The 21,256-nt window shown below is 40.8% G+C and overlaps 1 protein-coding gene across 5 annotated transcripts in view; it reads right to left on the bottom strand.

Annotated features, from left to right (window-relative positions):
- mark4b (MAP/microtubule affinity-regulating kinase 4b) overlaps window positions 1–19,799 on the bottom strand; it is a 54,135-nt gene extending 34,336 nt beyond the window's left edge. For 2 of the 5 annotated variants that reach the window (XM_051065490.1, XM_018665481.2), the window contains exons 1-3: window positions 19,092–19,799; window positions 18,667–18,780; window positions 1,143–1,340 (exon numbers count right to left, since the gene is read on the bottom strand). In XM_051065490.1, coding sequence (XP_050921447.1) covers window positions 1,143–1,340; window positions 18,667–18,780; window positions 19,092–19,094 — 315 coding nt within the window. In that variant the 5' untranslated portion in view covers window positions 19,095–19,799. The remainder of the gene's footprint in view (window positions 1–1,142; window positions 1,341–18,666; window positions 18,781–19,091) is intronic. The other 3 variants (XM_051065489.1, XM_018665482.2, XM_018665480.2) reach the window with 2 other exon arrangements.
- Between the last annotated feature and the right edge of the window lie 1,457 nt (window positions 19,800–21,256).

The raw sequence follows: 21,256 nt of genomic DNA, 5'->3' as shown, positions 1-21,256 counted from the left end.
GTCTTCCTGGGTTTCAATACTTCTTGTTGAGTTTATTTACTATGTTGAAGGAAGTCACAGTTATTTTCCTTATCATTTACTGTAATCTGCTGATTCTTTTCTCAATGAGTGGTTTGGTTTTAAAATGTCAAAAGATACTGAAATATTTTGTCTAAAACCAAGCATATTCAGTTTACTATAAATAAAGACAAAAGGCAGCTGAGAAGTTAGCTTAAGAAAAAGTTTGGTATTGTTTGAAAACTGACTTTAAACAATTAATCTTTCTAAATAGTTGCTGATCAATTTTTTAACTTATTGTTTTCACTGACTGAATTTATTATGAACTACTTCATTTTCCAAACTGCATAATGCTGTCTTTGTTTTCATCAGAGCAGTAGCTGCTGAGCAATGTGCTCTGTTGAGGAGTCCATGCATTAAAATAAAACACATTTTCATTGGCATTATCCCTCATTCAAACATATTAAATAAGAAAAAAAACACACTTATCAAATCACAGTGTTTGACAATTAAAATGCACAGTGTTTTAGAGCATGCAGTGAACCCAGGAGCTGAAATCCACTAAACAAACCAACAAGGCTTCATAAGAGGCTTAAAAACATGTGGTGACCCAATCAAAGACTACGTCAAACTACCACCGTAAACCACCAATATATGACTCCTGCTCTATGTGGATGAAACACAACAGCTCTCACATGACTGAGCCAGTGGCAGAGACATGAACTTTCTGCTGGGCCTGATGAAGTTATCAACTCGGCTAATGTAGGTCAGGGTTTTACGAGAAGAAAGACTACAGTGTGTTTAAACACACAGATATACACCTACACAAAAGAAACACATGACTGTCTCTTCAGGGCTTTAAGGCCCTGACTGTGCTGTGGGATGAGATAGTTTAAGCTAAGAGAAGGTGCTCTGAACTTGTAGGAACAGCCCTTTAAAACTCCATCTGTGGGCTGAGTCTCAGGGTTCATTTCTGTTCTGGCTCCCAAACACAGGTATTTACCCAGGAGTCTACTTCTACCTGTCAACTCTTTCTTTAGCCTCATCAGTCCCAACATGCAGGACTTTACTGACACTTAACTCCAGTACAGTCATGGACAGTTTGCAGTACACTGACTCCTCCTTTCTCGTTCCTTTGAACTCACCTCTCTGCCAGTCAATATGTGCCGTGCCAGTTTGACCTTGGCAAAGTTGCCCTTCCCAATGGTTTTGAGCAGTCGGTAGTTTCCGATGTGTGGCTGCTCGTCTGAACACAAGGCGATGGAGTTACGACATCGGGCACCAAGCGAGCGGCTTGACCAGCCGGTACCCTTCTCTGAGCGGCTGGCCGACAGGGAGGTATGCTGAGGACAGAGAAAGATGAGCCGTCAATATAACGTAACACTGGGCCTGTCATTTTGATTAAAGACATATGCTGTACAATACTGAACACTGTTTTGTACCTGGCCTCCATACTGTTTAAGAAAAAAAAAAACTCTTTCCCCCATATTGAACTATTGATGATTTGTAGGAAATATAAAAAAAATATGAGAACCAATACGCTGAGAAGAAACATTATAAGAACTTCCATCATTCCAAATCTTCAGGAATGAGAAAATACAAGACTTTTAATGTCTAAACTGTATTTACAAATATATTTACAGACAATACATATAATAAGAATATCAAGAGCTTTTATCTCCAAAATGAACAAATGGTGTCTGACGCACACAGAGTTACCATTTTGCCATGATGAGAGACTTTGAACATTCATGTTCTCATTTATGCATTCAGTGCTTATACTGATTTGATCAATAGACAAAAAAAAAAACAACTCCAACTATTCTGATTATCAAATAACAGTTTAAATTATTTTTCATGGAAAAATGGTTCCAGCTTCTCAAATGTGGGAGACGTCACCTTGGATTCTAATAAGGCATTTTTCACTAAGATTAATTAACTGTGAAAATAACCCTGAAGTTGCAGCCATAATCAGTTTTAGCATCAGTAGTGGTTAACACACTAATTCAGATGATAATTGAGTAAAAGGAGGTACACCCTCCAGACTAACAGTCATATAACATCATCAGTGCGACCAACAAATACCTTGTGACCTTGACTCTGGTCCTGTAGTCATGTGACTGCAGCCTGGTACCAAACAACCAAAGGTGAAAAGCGGGAGTAAATCAGGCCACCAATGAATCACATCTGACCCTGTCTGCATTCCTCACATTCATGTGTGGCTGTGAGGACACTGCTGCTAGACATGTGTTGCTGTGGCTGTGGCTTTGATTTTAAAATAACGCAACCCGAAGCTGAGAATAAACTGTTTGCCTGTAAATCACCGTCTCCTCCTTATTAACAAATAAGTGATCTGAAATTACAAATGACAAACGGACACTTTGTTTCATACAGTTCATAGTTTTACCTTAATATTTATTGACCCTGACACTAACCACCTAGGATTAAGTTATCAGAGCATCAGAGTGTGAGGGAAAGCCTGAGAATAAGCATAGCCTCACAAAAAATACTTGTTGTAATTGAGGTAGAAAGGATATTATCCAGTGGTCAAGTTATAACATGTCACACTGATGAAATTACTTAATTACAGAATTTGTTTAAGCAATAGGATTTGTAGATATAAATTCAGTATTAGCAAATTCATTAATTTATGCAACAAAATGTTTATTATCAATTATATATCAATATTGCATCAATTATCAATAAACATTAACAAAATGGAGTGATCAAAATGACAAAGATTGTGTCTGTGTAACTAAAGCACATTTGCATTTGTGCTCCAGAAAAAACATATGTCCTTAAATGTAGGTACGTTGTGCAGTTATTTGTTACTTATTTCCTTCAACTCTTCTTTTCTCCAAAAATATCCGTGACCTGTGACACTCAGCCTGACCCCACCTGAACCTTTAAGTTCAAGTGAGGTCTGAGGTCTTGCAGCATAAACATCAAACTCTAATCCCTCCATCTGCTCCCCTCTGAGCGGAAACAGAAATATCCCATGGAAACTAAACAAGCCTGAACTCTTCATCTGTAGTGGGTAAGACATGAGGAACAAGAAAATAAGACAGAACAGGAAGCATCAGTCTCACAGACGAAATTTAGTTCCCGTCTTCAGGCCTCACTGTCATGAAAATGAACAAACACAAATGATAATGTTATTTTAAATGTCTGTTTTAACTGTCTTATTTGCCAACTTCCATCCACTCTCACAAGCTAGAGCAGAGAAATGACAGCTCTGAGAGAAACTGCGCAACTCATGACAAGCTCAGCACAACTCAACAGAAGCACTCCTGTTTCCACAGTATGAGAACCAGACACACACTCACTCACACACATCAGAAGTTGATAAAACCACATCACCTTGAAATGCACCCAATGTGGTAAATACTGTGGTGAGATCACGAGATTGAATGATTTTCCAGCAGACACATGAGAAAGTGCACAGACAAAGACCTTTAATATTACTAATAATTATATACTATAACTGCCATTAATGCTACCAATATTAAAACTCACAGAGCAATATAGAAAAGCAAGGTAAAAATTTCATATCTATAGATGAACAGTAAGTTTGTGGAAGCAAGTGAACTAATGAAGCATCATAAAAGCTGTCTGCACATACAGTCCAGGTGAAAGAGACCCCTGATGTTGCATCAGACTTTCTTCCTCAGTAAAAAACCTTTTTTTCTTCAGACCCCTCCCACCCCTCCTCTATCCTCTGCCTTCGTCTCATCCACCTGTTCCTGGATCTTCTCCTCCCTCCCATCCATTCATTCATTCACCAGGAAGACATCTGATTGGCTATCGGCACCTTCCGAGCGCTGGCTCCTTTCCCAACATCCTTTGGGACCCAAAGTGCCTGAATCACCCCTCCTTTCTCCTTTCCTTTATCGTTCCCATCACATTTCCTCACCCTCTTCCTTAATCCTTCATTCTTATCTCTCTTTCTCTTGCCAAAATGAATAAACATTTTTAAGTGAGAAGCCAATTTCTTGTGGTGTTCTTGTCTGATACAAAGCTAAGCAGAGACAGAAAAAAGCAAGTTTTAGAGGAATTCGATAAGTCTTTGTGAGGAGTGACTGCTAATCACAGTTGCCCAAAAAGTTGCCCTGTGAATAAGCTCAAGTTCCACTAAATAGATTAAACCATGAGTGTGCCATAAAACTTATTATTTGGAAAGAGGAGGAGAAGGAAAAAGTTTCATGCAGATTGTGTTATAAATTCTTACAATATGCCTGAGTCATTTTGGTGTTCATTGCTTAGAAAAAAGTTTTGGCTTTCTGGAAATTAACACTACAATCTCGAGTATGTGAGCTATGGTTCATTTAATGACTGTAATATGAATCACTGCACCAGAAAACAACCAAAACCTACTTCATCTCATAATATTCCAACACTCTATGTAAAGTTCACTACATGCATCAACAATCAAGGGTTGAGCTTTGGTTATTTCTGAGCTTGGAATAGAAACAAAGTACCAAAACATGAAACTGAAAACCTCATGTGGAACAATAAGACTATGAGCTAACCACTGGAGCAGATTTCAAACAACATCAGAAGTGGTTCTAAGGTACGAAGGAGTACTATAAGGAATTTTTAATATCACAGCCACCCAGCCAAATATGTTACTTGTTCATTTTAGCCCCCCACCTTAAATTTTCACCTCCTCCTCACCCTTCCCCCATTTATTCACCCTTCTCCTCTTTCCCCTGGTTCATCCCATCCCCCAGACAAATCAATTTGCCTCCCTTCCCTATATTCTCCTCTCCGTGCCTGGACCCGCCCTCTCTTTTGTCTCGCACCACTATCTTCATTTTCAGCGACCTCACATCAATTTGAGCTTCGTGCTGCCCTCCGCCATCCGCCACCCCCACCCCTCCAGCTCATATCCCCTCCCCCCATCCCTCATACTCCTTTCAAGGAGCGCAGTCTATCGATTCTCCCACTCCTTCTGATTACCACGCAGTTTCATTCAAGAGGAGGCCTCTGTGCATGTGAGTGAATGTGTGTGTGCATGTGTGTGCGCGGCTGGGCGAAGTGTGATGGGGTCTCTCACCAGCAGACTGGGGCAGGCAGAGGTATTTGGGTGGGAAGCGGGGGGATGAAAGCCCCTGACATCATTATACATGTAGGGTGACATTTGGTTTAGAAGATAGATGAAGGGCTGGTGGATGGCTAGGTGTGTGTGCGTGTTTGTGTGTGTGTGCGTGCAGGAGAGAGGGTGGGGGGTAGGGTGCGTGTGTTGTGGGCTCTTACTATGTAATTTGCACATTCAGCAAACAAGCTGCACCTTGTCCTTGTGAACCGAAAGCAATTCAATTCTCTGTGATGATGCCCTACATCTCCCAACATGCCCTGCTCTGCTGTCCTAAACACTTTGCTCTCTGCTGCTGGTGAAGCTTGTGGATGTAACCCAGGCCACCATTTGAACTACCTACCCACTCAGTGTTATGGAAATCTTTACTGACATTTCATATCTAAAGCTGTTATAAAAGTACCTGATTGGATTTTGGATGAAGGCCAGCATGATTATGGCAAAAACAGAAACCCTGATCAATCTAAATATCCTCCTTAATGTCATCATACCTTTACCTGCACCTTCTGATTATTAAAAAAAAAAATATATATATATATATTTACACAGTATATCAAAATGGTATAACTCTCAAGTGCGGAAGAAATAAGTGCATATTTAATTCATTGCAAAGCAAAATTATTATTAGGGGTTTTTTGACTCAAGCTACAAGCTTGACTATGATTATAATGATAGGAGCTGATTTCAGAGTGGGAGTTTAAGTTTACTTGTGTTAGTCATTAATGGCATAGTCCCGATTTTCAGTAAATACATCTAAATAAGCTAACTATGCACTGTCAATAAAGTTAGCTGCTTTCATTCAGGCACTCTGCTTTAAACTCTGTGGCTGATAGGACTGACAGTACGTTCTGTTTCCCTGTCAACATGTGCTAACTCACATACTTGCACACTGTACATGTGATTTGTACAGAGATGTTAAAATATACTTAAATCAATATGACAAATTAATTTCAGAACTCAATATATTCAATTTTTTCTGATCCAAATCTGCAGCAACAAAAATGAACTTATCAGCAACAGTAAAAACTGTGACTATGAGCTTGCTGTTGTGTGGGAATGTCTGCGAGGTGTTGATCGTCATCATGTGTAAACAAAACAGATGAAAACTGCGTCTGTCCTTCCTCCGATATTTAAATAACAAGCTAAAATGGGTCAGTAAAATTGTGCTCCACAGTAAGAGCCCTAAATGCAAGTTTCAGCCATTAATGTTGCTCATGTTTGTTTTGATTTAAAAAGAAATTATATAATCAACCTAGGACATAAATCAAGGATGCAAAAGAAGAAGAAAAACCAGTCTGACTAAGCACTACAGGTGGACTCTACTCTTCAGTCAGGTACAGGTACAGGTACAGGTACTCTCTTCTTAAGAGCTGAAACTTGGAACAGCAGCATTGAACAAGTGCTCCATCCATTCTCAACAAGGTTTTCCTTCTCTTATATATTTTTTTTCTTTGGTATGAAACATCAGAGACTCTGAACAGATCATAAAGGAAGGTAAGGATGAGCACAATATCAGATGCTAGAATTATCTTTCTATTAATATTACATTTATTTGACACTTGTTTCACAGTGGACCCGCAGTGCTCTGTTGCTCTGTGAACTAAAAGTAAAATCCCTTGAGGGATATCACAGAGATATCACGAGGTAGAGCAACAAATCATGAGATATCGCTCTTTATTTTTTACATCCTCCTTGGTATAAAAGAATAAGTGTTGGCTAAATAACGTGGTGGCATGCATGTTTGTGTGTCTGGCATTCCATCAGATATTCTACAGTACAGCAGCTATATTCCATCTGTGCTGGTCTCTGTGGGCGTACAGCTGAATAAAAATGCATATGAATGCTTGAATGGAAACTCTTATGAGTTTTGAGTTGCAGTTCTTCTGAATATGTGCCTATTTGACTGAATGTGATTCCACTTTTCTTTTGTACTTCTAATATATAATGTTATAAGTCTACAATAATTTTTATTCAACAGTTTGAAAAACAGCCTTGTCATCTTTGCTCGTTTTTTAATCTCTTCACATGCTGCTTCTCTGACATATGTGAATATTTACACACCACAGGAATATTTTATCTTGTCACTTGCAGTCATTGTATAAGTTTTTTGTTGGACTAAATTTGTTGGAATAAATAACAGCATGCAAGTGTCAGCCCGATGCTGATAACTTATAAATGCAAATGTGATTTTCTCTTTCTTCCTTGCCCTGGTTTTGCAAGGACTGTTACGTCAAGACTCATAGTGTGACGAACACAAACATGTTTCTAAACAATGGACCACGCCCTGAAGGAGGTGTCCTGTTGCTGCAGCCTGGAGTGTGAGTGTGTGTGTTGGTAGGGAGGCATTGAGTAAAGACAGGATGTGTGACGTTGGTCCCCAGCAGAGGAGTGGCGTAACCTTGAGCCATCCCAAACCTCTGCTAACTCACACACACACACTGACCCACAGCGTGTGTCCAGTTTCCTCTTCCTCTATAGCTGCAGTGGCTCTCCGCCTTATGGCCTCAGACTGGTGTGTCACTAGCCCTGACATACACACCCTGTTCTATCACACACCAGCAGACACGCTGTCTCCACAACATCACACAGCAGAACAAAGAGATAACACCGTTAAAAATAAAAAAAGGATGAGCTGTCCTAATGGCTCATTTGACTAAATTACATAACATGTTTCTTTGGTGTCATGAGTTCTAAACACGGCCATATTGTTTCTTCCAGTCTGTGGTCACACGCTGTACTTTGTTCTGTCCTATTAACCAAACTACAAAAACAAAAATAAGAGAGAAACGAAAGATTCTGAACTTTGTGAAATGGCGGCTGTGGCCAGTGATATCTTGCTTTTTGGGAAGGTCAGGAGATTAGAATGATCATGTCCCAGAGCAGTACTTAAAGCATAGTTAAAGGTCTATTTTTGATATAAATGATGTAATATGTGCAGAGAAAGCAACAGAGGTCAAAACCAAAAAGCGCATACATGTATTTTGGAGAACACATGTGCTAACTACAGGTTAAAGGACATTCACAGAAGAGTTTTATACCATTGTGGCTTTATAATGACAATGCTGTTCTATACCTACTGTACATTTCAGCCTACATTTATATTTTTATAAATCAAAAACACCAGTCCACTCTGGATAGGCACACTGCAGGGCTTTGTGATGGACCGGCAGTCCACCATAGAGCCAGCAGTCTGCCAGCAGTTTCTTTCTTCCACCATCAGGACTGACCACATACTGTAAAACCCTGCCTACAATTCTTTGCCCCCACCAAGCCACACAGCAGGTCCTCCCCTCTGATAAATCTTTCAAATGTGTCAATGACTTGTATTAACTCCTCACATCTGAGTCATCCATCAAGAGTGTGTGTCAAGTGCAGCAGGAAGTTGCATGAACTTAACCTGCGTCACTTCCTGTCCTGCAGTCAGAAATGTCACTGCGATGACAGCAGACGTGTCACATGCTGCACTGCAACACTCAGCAAGTGTTTCCTGGCAGGACCCACAAGGAAGGGAGCTGCCAGAAAAACATGTCAGGGACTGTGACAGACAGGCTGTCTGATACTGTGGAGCTAACTCTCTATCAGTTGCTGAGGCCTCACTTTGCCTTTAACTATCACGTGGTCTGGATTTTTCACAAAGCACAAAGCATTTCACTCCAGATAACAGATTTCTTTTATGGAAAAAAACTGTATGTACAGTAAAGTTTCTCAGTAATGTGCCTCAGTTTTTCCCTGGAAAAATCCTGAATATTAGTTGTACTTAGTGAATAGGGTTTCTGATTGAAAATATAAGGCCTTACAATGGATCTGCAAGCCATTATTATCCAGCAAACATGTAAAAGTCACAAAAATACTCATAATAAAAAACTCATATAAAAATACTCAACTCATTGTTGCACAGCAACTTGATGACAGTGGCTACCTGAGGACTGATCTTCAGGACTGACCACCTGCTTTAAAACCTTGCTACAAGTATTCAATCTAATTGATATTATTTTAATATTGAATACTAGCCAATACCAAAGTGTTCCATCTGTTTTCCACCATCATGTCAGGTTTACTTTTGTCACAAGAAATAATTGTTAGCATTTTTTTGATGACTTAATTTGCAGCATTTTCTGTAAGAGATTGCAGAAGAAGTTCAATGGCAAGAAGATGAGAATAGATGAAGGTCACACTGGATTGAAATGTCTGACTTTTAGAATAATTAACAGTGAAAAGGCTGCTAATAGAAGTGACTGTCTTTTAAAGGAGGTGCAAATGACAAAAGCTATGAACTGAAATTAAGAGAGTTGACGCTGCATGACAGCACGACATTAGCTGCCCTCTTAAACTAGTTAAATGACCAATAATTAAACAAAACATTGCTAACATTTCTTCTTCTGTGATTACAGGGGCCATCTGTTTCTTTATTAGAGAAATGTTTAAATAAAACAACACAGCAGCTGACAGACATTCCTCAGCTTCTGTCAGACTCGTTCAAATTCCTACCAATAACCATTAGCCAGCCTATGAGTCAGAGCAGTTGCTGAAACACTGCTCTCACTGACATGTACAGTATATTTCCCCAGGGCAGGCTGAATTGTGTTGTTCTTACCGGAAGCTCAATCTTAACCTTCTGTCCTATGTGCAAAATACAGTACCAGCAGCAAAGCTACATTCAGAAACTCTACTCCTTGGGAGTTTCACTTCAAGCAGCCTCATTTGACTCCCTCATTAAACTCATGAGGTTAGCAGTTTTTGAAAATATAACATGGCTTTGGAAAGGGTTTGAGAGGCACTCAGGTCAGACGACTGGCTTTAAAACACATAAACCTTCAAGTTTGCTTATAAACATGATAATTGCCAGGGTCAGGTTTTTCCCATGACGTTGGCAATCACGGAGGTTTTTCGCCTCAGCCTGTTATTTGCAGTTCTGCAAGACTGAATTCATCACTAAAGGAGCTTGAATTTGGTCCATCACAACTTACACTGGATGTTAGTCTGTTTCTATCTGCTATTCAGCATCCCATGTAAGGTTAACTCAAGATGACCTTGTCTTTTATGTAAGTGGTAATGCACAACAAGGTCTCCTGAAAAACAGTAAATGAATATATACCACTATTTCTACACGATGATGTTCTTTTTTTTGAGTATGTTACCATCTTAAAGTTTTCTTAACTTCTGCTGGGTAACATCTAAATATTATTAACAACATGAGCCAAAGGGCACAAAGTTGAAGAGGACAACTACCCGACATTGAGGGTTAAAGGCGGCCTCCCTCCTCCAGTCTGACATTATCTGGCTGCAGTATGCAAAGCGTAACTGGATTCCTCAGTCTTGACAGTGCAGGACTTCAAACACACACACACACAAACGCACAGAGAGATGCTCTGTTCGCCTCTGGAGATCTGCCACATTACTCAGCATATCATTCACCGCAGGGCTGTGATCATCAGACCAGGCTGAGGAAGGGTCAGATTTATTCTGTTTGGATCAACAGCAGTGGATTAAAGAGCTGAGTCACTCCTTGGCCAGACCTCAGTGTCTCTAGCTGTCGCTGCACAGACCGACTCTCGTTTCTGTACTGATCTGTTCCCAAAATCCTGTGTCACTGCATGCTCTGAGATACATTTTTTCAAGTCTGACGGGGCAAGAAACACGCGGTCAGATCATCAGACAAGTTGTAAATAAGCACGCAGTTTAGCCAGTTTATCTTTGGAGATAAAACTGAAAGTGAGTGCACCCAAAATCTAGGTATTAATGCGTCACTGCACAGGAAAACTATGTGCAAGTCAGTCTGTAAAGTGTGACAAATATTTATGGAGGAGAATTTGTGTTTTACATTTACAGTTTTATGTTCACCTTTGTTTTCCTTCACAAATTGTAGTGACCAGTGTGATCATCTGATTGGTGCTCATTGCCCTTTCAGTCTTCTTTTTAGCAACGCTGCTGATGAGTACTATTGAGTATTATTACTGGTGGTAATGGTGGCCAAAACTAGAAAAAAATAAAGGTATTTGAAACTATAGTTTCCCTTCAAAAAGGTGCTACTTCTACTCTCACCTTTGCTCTTTAAATCATCTCTATATCCAAAAAAACCAATCTGCCTCATAGCAGCATAAACTTTGAGTTAAATCCTCTCATTCATTTCACTAAGTAATATATATTCAGAAACTTCCACCCACTCCCTTCTCTGTCATTCTCTCAGCTTGCAGTCTTTGTTTCTGCCCAGTCTGCCACTTCAGTCTGACCCAAAATGACAACGTCTACATAACCTTTCACAATAATTATTTTTCTTGCTTAAGCCAAAAGCAATTTGTCTAAAAAGTCAAACCATGGTGGACGTCGACAAGCTTTTTTTGTTAAAACAGACAGGCACAGAGACACGACCTGCTCTGTAATATCTGCATAATGAAATGTTATAGTTGGTTTGGCTTTAAAGATGAGGATTAGCGCAGATCCTCTGACTACCTGGTTGAAACAAGGAATTTCCATGTATGAAATTTTTAGTTCAAAACTAGTGTTTGAAAATATCCCTTAATATATTTGGTTTGAAACAAATGTTGAGGAGAATTTTTCCCCATGATGGTTTGCTGATGTGTTTCAAAATTACAGTCTGCTGCAGGAAACTATTAGACCCTGCAGTTAGGGGAAGTCATGACACAACAGTCAACAGCACCTACGACGTGCTACTATCTCTCTGATATTATCCATTTAATAAAGCAAAAATGTCCAAAAACACTGTTCACCCCTAAAGGAAAGCTCAAATGTGAAATGTGAATAATGTGAAAATGACAACATCACAGGCTTTGTGTTCCTACCGACCACAATTAAGGGACACTCTTTTGTTGCAGAGCTTCAGTCTGCAGCAGCTAATGGACAGAAACAGTGACAGCTTTTTCTGATGTGACATTTCCTCTGGTTAACAAGAACATTACCACACAAACACACGCACACACACACTGACCACATAATACTGCCATACAGCTCGGAATAAACAATATGAAGCACAAAGTACATGTACACCATAAGAAAACAGCTTTAAGGCAGTGTCTACAAAACAATCACAAAAACAAAACAACTGATGAATTTGTCACTCAGTTATCTATGTGACTGGAATGCAAAACAAGTGGGTGATATGAATGGAAAAAAGGTGTGTGTAAATGGAAGTGGAAAAGTTTACAGCTTTAGACCTGTGACAAAATATGGACCTGATTCAACCAACAAACAACATCATTTTTAGTGTAACTTGGAAAATCTATCTGACTGCCACCTTACACATGCATACATGAACTTTACAGAGCTGCAAAACTGACAAGATACTGACAAGAGACTCACTACAGATGCAAACATTCTTAAGAGAACAGGAAGAGCAGATATAGTATCTGCACGGGTTTAACTGCAGGAGCTCAACAACACACCGAGGACATCAAGTTGACACCTGAGAGCCAGACGGCAGAGGAGCCCCATTACACAATGAACACAAGAGACCAACTGTATGCTTGGGCTATGAGCATCAAAGTGTCCTTTATGCTTGTCTGCTGGTTCGTTTTTGTAATTGTGTGTGTCTGTGCGATAATATGTTTATCTGCAGGGGTCTTTGTGCTTTGTGTGTGTGTGTGTGTGTGTGTGTGTGTGTGTGTGTGTGTGTGTGTTTGGCAGTTAACAGAGGCTCTGTGAACAGTGTCATTCTTCACGTGGTAGCCTGATCTCCAGAAAACACCACCTGTTCAGCACTGGTTGCTGACTAACCACTTAACTAGAATTGCACAATAGCTGGCAGAAAAAACTGTTTGTGTTGAAAAAAGGCCATGACAGTTATGTTTGGATTGTATGCCAATAAAGTTTAATTAACAAGTGTTAAATGAGAACATATTTAGATTTGGCCTCTCTTGTACAATCTGACTTGGCTCTTTCTTTGTGAACCTTCATTTAGCCAATCCTGATTTTCTTTTTTACATTTGACTGTTTGGCCCACAGGTACAGCAAGAAAGACAACTGCTAAAGGACTTACAGGATTTGAACATGCACACACCTCTGTATGATTATGTAAGATCAGAGGACAGAAACATCAGAAACAGCAGAATTTTGAAAAAGCTATTTTGACATGAACAGGGCATGATTTTCAATTCACAAATTTATTGTACCGTCGATGTATGCCTTATTTATTCAAAGCAAATACCCATTTAATACAGCTAATACGCCCACTATGTTTAGTGTACCTTAAAAATGACTATTTGTTGATTCTGGATGTTTACCTAAAACAGTTTCATAAATGTCTGTTAAATGTCTGCCACACCCTTACCGATATATCAATTAATATTCAACATATATCCATTTCACTAAACTGAGTGTTCTAAACAAAATGTCCCGTGGTAAACAGCAAATAATGTAAATAGTAAAGTAATTCAAACTTCATCTACCTCCTGTCTATAGGAAGAGGATGCAATATAGATTCTGGAAAGTCTGATACATTAAACAAGTGATACTCATCTGTGTCAGGACAGGAAAAACTTCTATTTTCTGATTTCCCTTAAAAAACAGTCACTGAAGTGCTCTTGAGCAGGCCATTTACAGGAAAGTCTGCTAAATCTCTTAAGCTCTTTTCCCAGTAGGGCCTTGCTTCACATTCACACTTTCATACCTTCACAGCTGAATCTGTGCAGAGATAACATGGTTTCCCACTGCTGCCCAATGACAAGTGTCACCAAAGAAACTAGGAGCTCAGTAACTTGCTTGTGGGCACCCTGGTAGTAGCTGTTAAAGCTAAACAGATGATCGCCTCTCTAGCTTAAGCCAGAAATTTCCCTGCAATGGCCCACTTCTCTGACCTTTGGGCTAATGTCTCGCCCGTAACTTAAAACACATTTCAGTTGGGTTAAGCTGGTGAGCCTACAAAGTCTCACACGTCACAGAGGCATCGTGACCAATACCCTGTAGGTCATCTCATATGAACCTGCCCAATTTTATACCAATCATTCATGCCTCAGTTGGTCTGTTTATGAGTGTATCTGGTGTGTTTCTAGGCGAAACGAATGCCATCAGGGGCATCAGAGGTGGTTGCCAGCTTTTGGGTAACATGTCAGGACAGCAAGCTCATGAATCTTTCGCTTGTCCGGGGAACACAAAAGCCCTGCTCTGCCCTGCGGTGGCACACTGAAAGACATTTTGGCCTTTTTGTAAGAACACACAACCGTACATGTGCGCACAAGCATTCACCCACACCTACTATAGGACTTCCTTTTCTCTCTCTCACACACACGCAGATAAAACCTTGTGATTAGCCCCAAGCAAGATAGTGCGTTCATTCCCACAGTGCAGCAACAAAAAGCACAGACATACATGCATACCTGTTTATTATGCTTGAGAGGACCTTCACTGACTACATTCCATGTGCTTCACAATGCTAACTCTTACCTAAACTGGGGTCTGCTGTAATCCTAGACCCACGTGCTAATGCTACACTATAACTTTAAAGTGACAACGTGTCCTCACCTCTTCTAACCTTAAGATCCCCTTAATAAAAATACCAAACAACAAAAACAGAAGACACATGTACAGCAGTTAACCAGGAAACATCCTCTGAACATAAAAACTGTTAAAAAAAAAAAAAAAAAACAACAACAGACATAAGAGCAAAAGTCTAAATGAAACACTTGCAGGCTTGTAACAGATGCAGGTTTAGCAGGTTAGGTATCATCTGTGTGTGCAAATGAGGAAACTGGTACTGACACAACCTCAGGGACAGATCTGAAGATGATTTATGACATTATTTCACAAGAATATATATATATATATATATATATATATATATATATATATATATATATATATATATATATATATATGTATGTGTGCACCACCATGTATCAGAGGTCTCCAGTAGCTAAAGAGCTAAGATATGAACAAAGTCTTTAAACAATCAAAACATCTGTGGCAATCACCACTAAAATTGTACCTCTGTGTAAATAATGCAACTTCTTCAGTAAATTCATATTATTTAGATTATACTTAGGGTGTAAGTTTCCAAGTAAGGAAATGTTACGTATTCATTCTTCCTGAAAAAGTGATTTCAATATCAGTTGTTTCCTCAAAACACAGAAAAAAAAATTGAAATCAGCCTTGTTTTAGCACAACAGCCATGTGTTTTTAGTTTATCAAAGGGGGTTGTGATCCAGTCATTTAAAGTACAACATGAACATCTACAAAACTGGTTATGATGATGGTTTTGTGCAGGGGGGTGTGACATGAGGCGAAGCAGTGAAACAAGGAGAGGAGAAAGACTGAGGAGAAGGGGCAATGGGAGGAGCAGAGAGTATCAATCCATCCATGCATCCATTATCTATACGGTTTATCCTTAAGGGTGATGGGGGCTGGAGCCAATCCCAGTTGACACTGGGCGAGAGGAGGGGGGAGCAGAGTATGAACGTGCAAATTGCAGATCCTGGTGTGAAAGTGCCCGTCGTCACATCAGGGGTGCTGTGACTCAATGTGGTGATAATGATCTCGATATGAATATCACGGTTTGAATTGTGTTACAGCGTGTTAATGATGGTCTCCATCCTGCAGGAGGTTATGAAACAAACAGAGCGAAAGAGCAATACATTCACTTTTCATGCTAAGCGCAACATATGCATGCACATGCAGACAGGTTATGCCCAGAAACGCACATATGCATAAAAAAACATTCATGTTAACTGCCATGTCTACCACTCCTATTTTGTCTTTCCTCCAACCTTTACACCTCTTAAGCACTACCATCTACCTAAACCTTCAAAACATCAAAATCACAAAACCAATATGCATTTAAAATTAGCACAGGCTGCTATATCAGCATCAACTGAAGACACGTGCCAGTTTCTTGCCAAAAACATTCATGAAACAGCTCTTAAGCTAAGTGACAGAGTAAGATCAGACCTCAGTCTTTGTTTGGAGCCAGAAAGAGTAGTGAAATGGTTTCTTGGATCAGATATGGTAGTTTAAATCATTGGTGAGCATCTTTATTACATTATAGCTTCCGCTATGAAATTGCATAGAGTCTGAGTGCACACAGCAAGATGAACACAAGCCATTAATCAAATGACAAACAGCCTTAACCTGGTAAAAAGTTGAACTGCCAGAAAGCACAGTACATCTGAGACAATGTTTGAACTAAAGGAAGGAAACGCCTCTGTATCATCATTAAACATATCATAATATAAGGTCAGTGCTGATGACATATTGCAAGAGACACACTGATCATGGGTCCTGGCCCTTGTACACTGCATAGACCTAGTAACCAGAACCACTGAGTGTGTGAGAGCTAATAATTGTACATGTGAGTGTATTTGTTGAAATGGATAAGAATGGGTGAGGAAGGGTGGGGTGGGACAAATAAATGGAAGGTGGGGGAGAGTGTGGAGGACCCCTGCTGTTGCCATGGTGAGGTTGCTAACAAGAGTGGCTTGAGCTTGTGGTGAGTACAGCGATCACTCAGCTGCCCAGCTTATAGCCACATAGTTTCTTTTCTGCGCTGTTTGCCTCGTCTACCAGCTCAGACACGTGTTTATTCCTACATTCATCAAAATGAGGAGGGACGTTATCAATTCAGTTATTCTGCTTTCACAGTCAGAAATAAGAATTATGTTATATAAGACTGCACCTGCCCACCACCAATTTTTTGACAGAACTCCATCAAGCACTTAACAGGCACAATTATTAGTTTACTGCTCTGCTTTGTTCAAGAGAAACTGTTTTATCGCCTGTAGTTATTAAACAGGAGAGGGGAGCCACCAGTGGCACCCAGTTTTGCTTGGAATCTCCTAGAAACTGTTACGTGACTGATAAGACTATGTTCAGTAAAAATTTAAGGAAGTGGAAAGGGAAGTTTCCTGTTGTCATGACTTACATTTTTATTCTGATTATTATTGGAATAAAAGGCTTTATCTAAAAGCAGTGTCACTTTCTGGAGTCCTACATTTGGGTGTGGTCCAAGGCACAAACTGTTCAAACCAACCACAACAGGTTCATATAAAAAGATCAGAATGCCTTATGGATTCTGCCACCTTTAAAAGTGCATCTGGTTCCTAGCGAAGGCTACAGGTGATAAACACCTAACTGTAACAATCTGCATTGAGCCAGGAGCATGGCCAGAAAAATACAAAATAAATAAAATCACACAGCAGTTTGGTAAGGAGGGGTGGCAGCATCTCTCCCATGGGTACAACCAGGGCTCAGAATGCACTCAGTAAATGTCCCTGAGCAGAGGCACTTCATCTTTATGTTTGTCTTTCATGTATTTTCCCATGGCTGCCATTCAAAACTTATATTCCAGCCAGCAGCCGGGATGGAAAATTATATTTCACTTACATTGGTCTTTTGGTTTAAGTGTCCCACCCCAAATATGGCGTACATTCAGCAGTCACTGTGGTGAAAGGTCAGCGTGAATGCCAAGAAAAGCGGCTAATTGTTGGATAAATTCTGTGACAGTCATTACTGGTTTGAGATATCTGCACAATATCTAGACAGCAGGCGCACAAGGAACTGGTGTAGTGATGACATATCCTTTAAATACCCTTTAAAAAATGGGAGGGAAGTATTCTGTATTTTGTCAGCTGCTGCAAAAGGAAGTAGCTCTTTGTGAGAGCTTGTACTCCAATAGGATTCTGTGATATTTCAGGCTGCTAGGTTGGTGTAAGCTAGGTGCCCTTGAAATAAAGGTGGGGATTCTTCATACAGCTACTACTGAAGTCAATATGTGGTGAAGGGGTATTAGAGAGAGGCTCACATCTTTACAAAAAAAACCCCTCCAAACATAAAAACTGTAAAATGCTTTAAAATGCCATTCTACTCAAAAGTCCTGTTTCCCCAAAATCCAGACGCTGCCACAGACACAGAAAAACATCAGCAGGACAAACCAGGCTAGCCTGACACAGCAGATTTTGCAATACTGGGCTGCCCACTGAGCTGCCTGTCACACAGTTTCATTAAAGGGGAAACTGGACAGGTCAGACAGGGTGGAGGAGGACAGAGAAGGTGAGGTGATGGAGGATGGATGGACAGGCAGAGAGGGAGAGATGGGTGCAGGGCAGGCTGGGTGTGGAGAGGGCTTGGGTGGCCTTGCATCAGATGCATCAATTATTGATCAGTTGGGAGGGGGGGGCTAACATGTGCACTGGTTGGTAATAGGAGGTGGAGGTGAAAGTCTGGGAGGATTTTAAGGCAACTCTCTAATTGTGATTTTTCCATGTCTGCGTAATCAATGTAACAAACACGACTCTGTACCCAAATCTCCCCCACCCGTCATCTTTACCCCCATGTTCTGCATCTCCATCCAGGCCAGCCTATGTGTGAGTGTGTGTGTCCAATTGCAACCCGTCCCAAATGAGCTAGAGGGAGATTAGCGCGTCTGTGTCGCTTTTCTTGACTGCAGCTGCTCTTTGCACATGGCAGACTAATCTCAGGACCTTGGGAGGTGGGGTGGAGGTGGAGGTGGGGGTGTCGGGGGTGGAGGGGTCATTACCATTTCCTTCAAAAGCATAATAAAACCTAATTGTAACATATTCCTGCTGCCGGAGACGCCAAATCGACGCCCTGGGTTTTAATCATCTACTTACATGGTCCGGGTTCCGCTCGTTCCCAGGCAGTGCCGTGCGTAAAGACATTTTCGTCCCTGAGTTCGCTCCGCCGTCCAGGAGAAAAGAAAAGTAGGCTGTGGGTTTGTGTTCACACTGGGTTTAAAAAAAACACCCCCAGATTAGCCTGGTTGTCACTCACACCAGGTTTATCAGGAAGAAAAACAGCCTTACTTCTCATACAGTCCTCATTGTCATAGTCCTTGAAGGCAGCACAGATCACCAATACAGTGATCCAGCTTAAATTGATGCGTAAAAAAACAAACTGTGAACCTACAGCCACCTCATGTCTGCCTGGTGTTGTTGGTACCAACCCAGCCTCATCTGACGAAAAAAAAACCAGCCCAGACTGAACCCCCCACTTAGCTTTTCACTTTCCCCCAAATCCCTCCCAGACGCTATCGTACCATTTCGGTGGACGCTGGCTGGATCTTTCACAAAACAATCCGGGTGGTCACCAGTTTACTTCAAGCTGCATCGTCTTCGGGTGAGAAAGGGAAGGAAACACAACCACTGAGGCAACTGATGAGGGTTAATAAGAGGAAACACAGCCGCGAGCTCTCTGCGTTCCTGCGACCACCACGGGCTGAGTTGAGAAAAAAGGGGGGAGTTTGTGTTTTCCTGTTAGCTAGCTAATATAATTTTTCTGGGTGACAAGGGTTAAACCGGTGGCTCCCACGAAGAAACTGTCACGTAAACAGAACCAGGAACCGTCTGAGAGAACATCTTAAGCCGCCGGGAGATGCCCGGGGCCTTGGGAAATAAATCAATGGCAAACTGCGGTTGTATTAAAGAAAGCGGCGGATGTGCTGCCTCCCAGTCAGTCTCCGGCTCTCCCTCTCAGTCCAGTCCGCCCTTAGCTGCTCTCATTCGGTTTGGCTGAAAGTGCCGTATATGAAAAGTCGCCGGCGTCGGATGAGCAGCGGCGCAGCACGAAGATATGTCTCCCTTGTGTCGGAAACATAGCATTTGTTTTCTGTGAAGGAGGCGAGAGAGAACGGGATCCCCCCTCCACCTCCCGAAAAACACCGTGACAAGAGAAAAGAGGGAGGAGAGGGACGTCAATGGTAACGACAGGCAGGGCTGCTGCGTCGGTGTCCACGCACGCACGCACAAACACACACACACACGCTTTTTTCCACTCCCCTCGCGCTCGTGCTGCCTTCAGGTACTCTTCATAAAGTCAGTCTTCAGGGTTTCGGAAGTAATAACTAGCATTTGGTTGGGAATATCAGTCACAATTAACTGAATGGCGACGTACTTTTATATTTATATTAACAGAAAATAAACGGCTTGTGTTATTTTCATGACAAATTCTCCTGAATTTTATCTCCTGGTAAACAACATAGTCTTTCCCCTGAAATATCATTATCGCCTCCTGGTGGCTAAAATCTACACATTTCCTAGACACAAAATGTATTATTATTATTATTATTATCATTATTATTATTATTAATGACCCATCAAGAGTCTGTCCCATTTCAAAGGCTTTTCAGATGGTGAAAGAAATTATAAAAATATACTTTCTCTGGCTCAAAGTGAAGGACAAAACCATCACAAACTCTGCTTTACACCAGTCACTTGTGACTGAGGAAAGCACTGAAGAGCACCCTATGAGGAACCTCTGCAGACTTTGGAGATAAGGCAAAGGTTCAACCTACTTGCCTTGATTTTTCCAAAGGTCACAGTTTCACAGAAGCAGGAGGGTCCCATTTTAGAGCCCACTCCATGTGAAGGACACAGCCACTGAAATGAGAATATAGTGTGAATATAAAACAACTGAGCTGCAGGATGGCCTATAAACAGAGGCCACAGCTCTAAACACCACTCACTCTCATTTGACCTCTTCACCTGTTAGAGCTCGAATAATATTATACTCCAATTTTAGTGAAATAGGTCCGCTATTACAGGAGTTCCACCCCTGTTTGTGCAATTTGCAAAAATTTTACTAAAATCTTAAAAATCATATCATATTGTCTCCTCTATTTGTCATTTTGAAGGCAATTTCAAGATGCTTATTGTACATGTTAATCTCTTCTCCCAGAGCAGTTTAGCTTTCAGACAGATAGATGTGTTATGTTTTGTTGTTGCTGTTTTTGCAAGATAAATAAATAAACAGAAAAACACAATATTTCCGACAGCATCAGAACACATCTCACAACATCCCTCACCCACCCTTCCCCCTGTTGTTCTTAAAGGCACAATCACTCCATTCATTGAGACATGCAGCAGTTTGTGTGTGTGAGAGAGAGGGAGAGAGAATTACTGTTACCAGAAGTTTATATAGACACCCTACCAGGAAATCTGCCACTGCCTCATCTGTGTTTGTTGGTTTCAGAATTGCGATTAAGCATATTAAAGATATTTCAACCAACACTTATTCAGCTCAAGTTCCAGTCATGATTAAACAGCAGGCCTTATTATTACCACTGTTTTAACAGTAGTCTACAGCACTGCGGTTTTTATACCATGTGATGCTATTTTTACATGTGGAAGACCCTCCAACCTAACACCATTTAGGATGTTTTGTTTATTTAAAAGATCTCATTTTTGGACCAAACCTTAGTAGAAA

Source organism: Lates calcarifer, linkage group LG21 (assembly GCF_001640805.2).
Source record: "Lates calcarifer isolate ASB-BC8 linkage group LG21, TLL_Latcal_v3, whole genome shotgun sequence".
In the NCBI taxonomy this organism is placed as follows: Eukaryota; Metazoa; Chordata; class Actinopteri; family Centropomidae; genus Lates; species Lates calcarifer.
The sequence above is the reverse complement of the archived record's forward strand: the minus strand, read 5'-3'. Positions and strand labels throughout refer to the sequence as shown.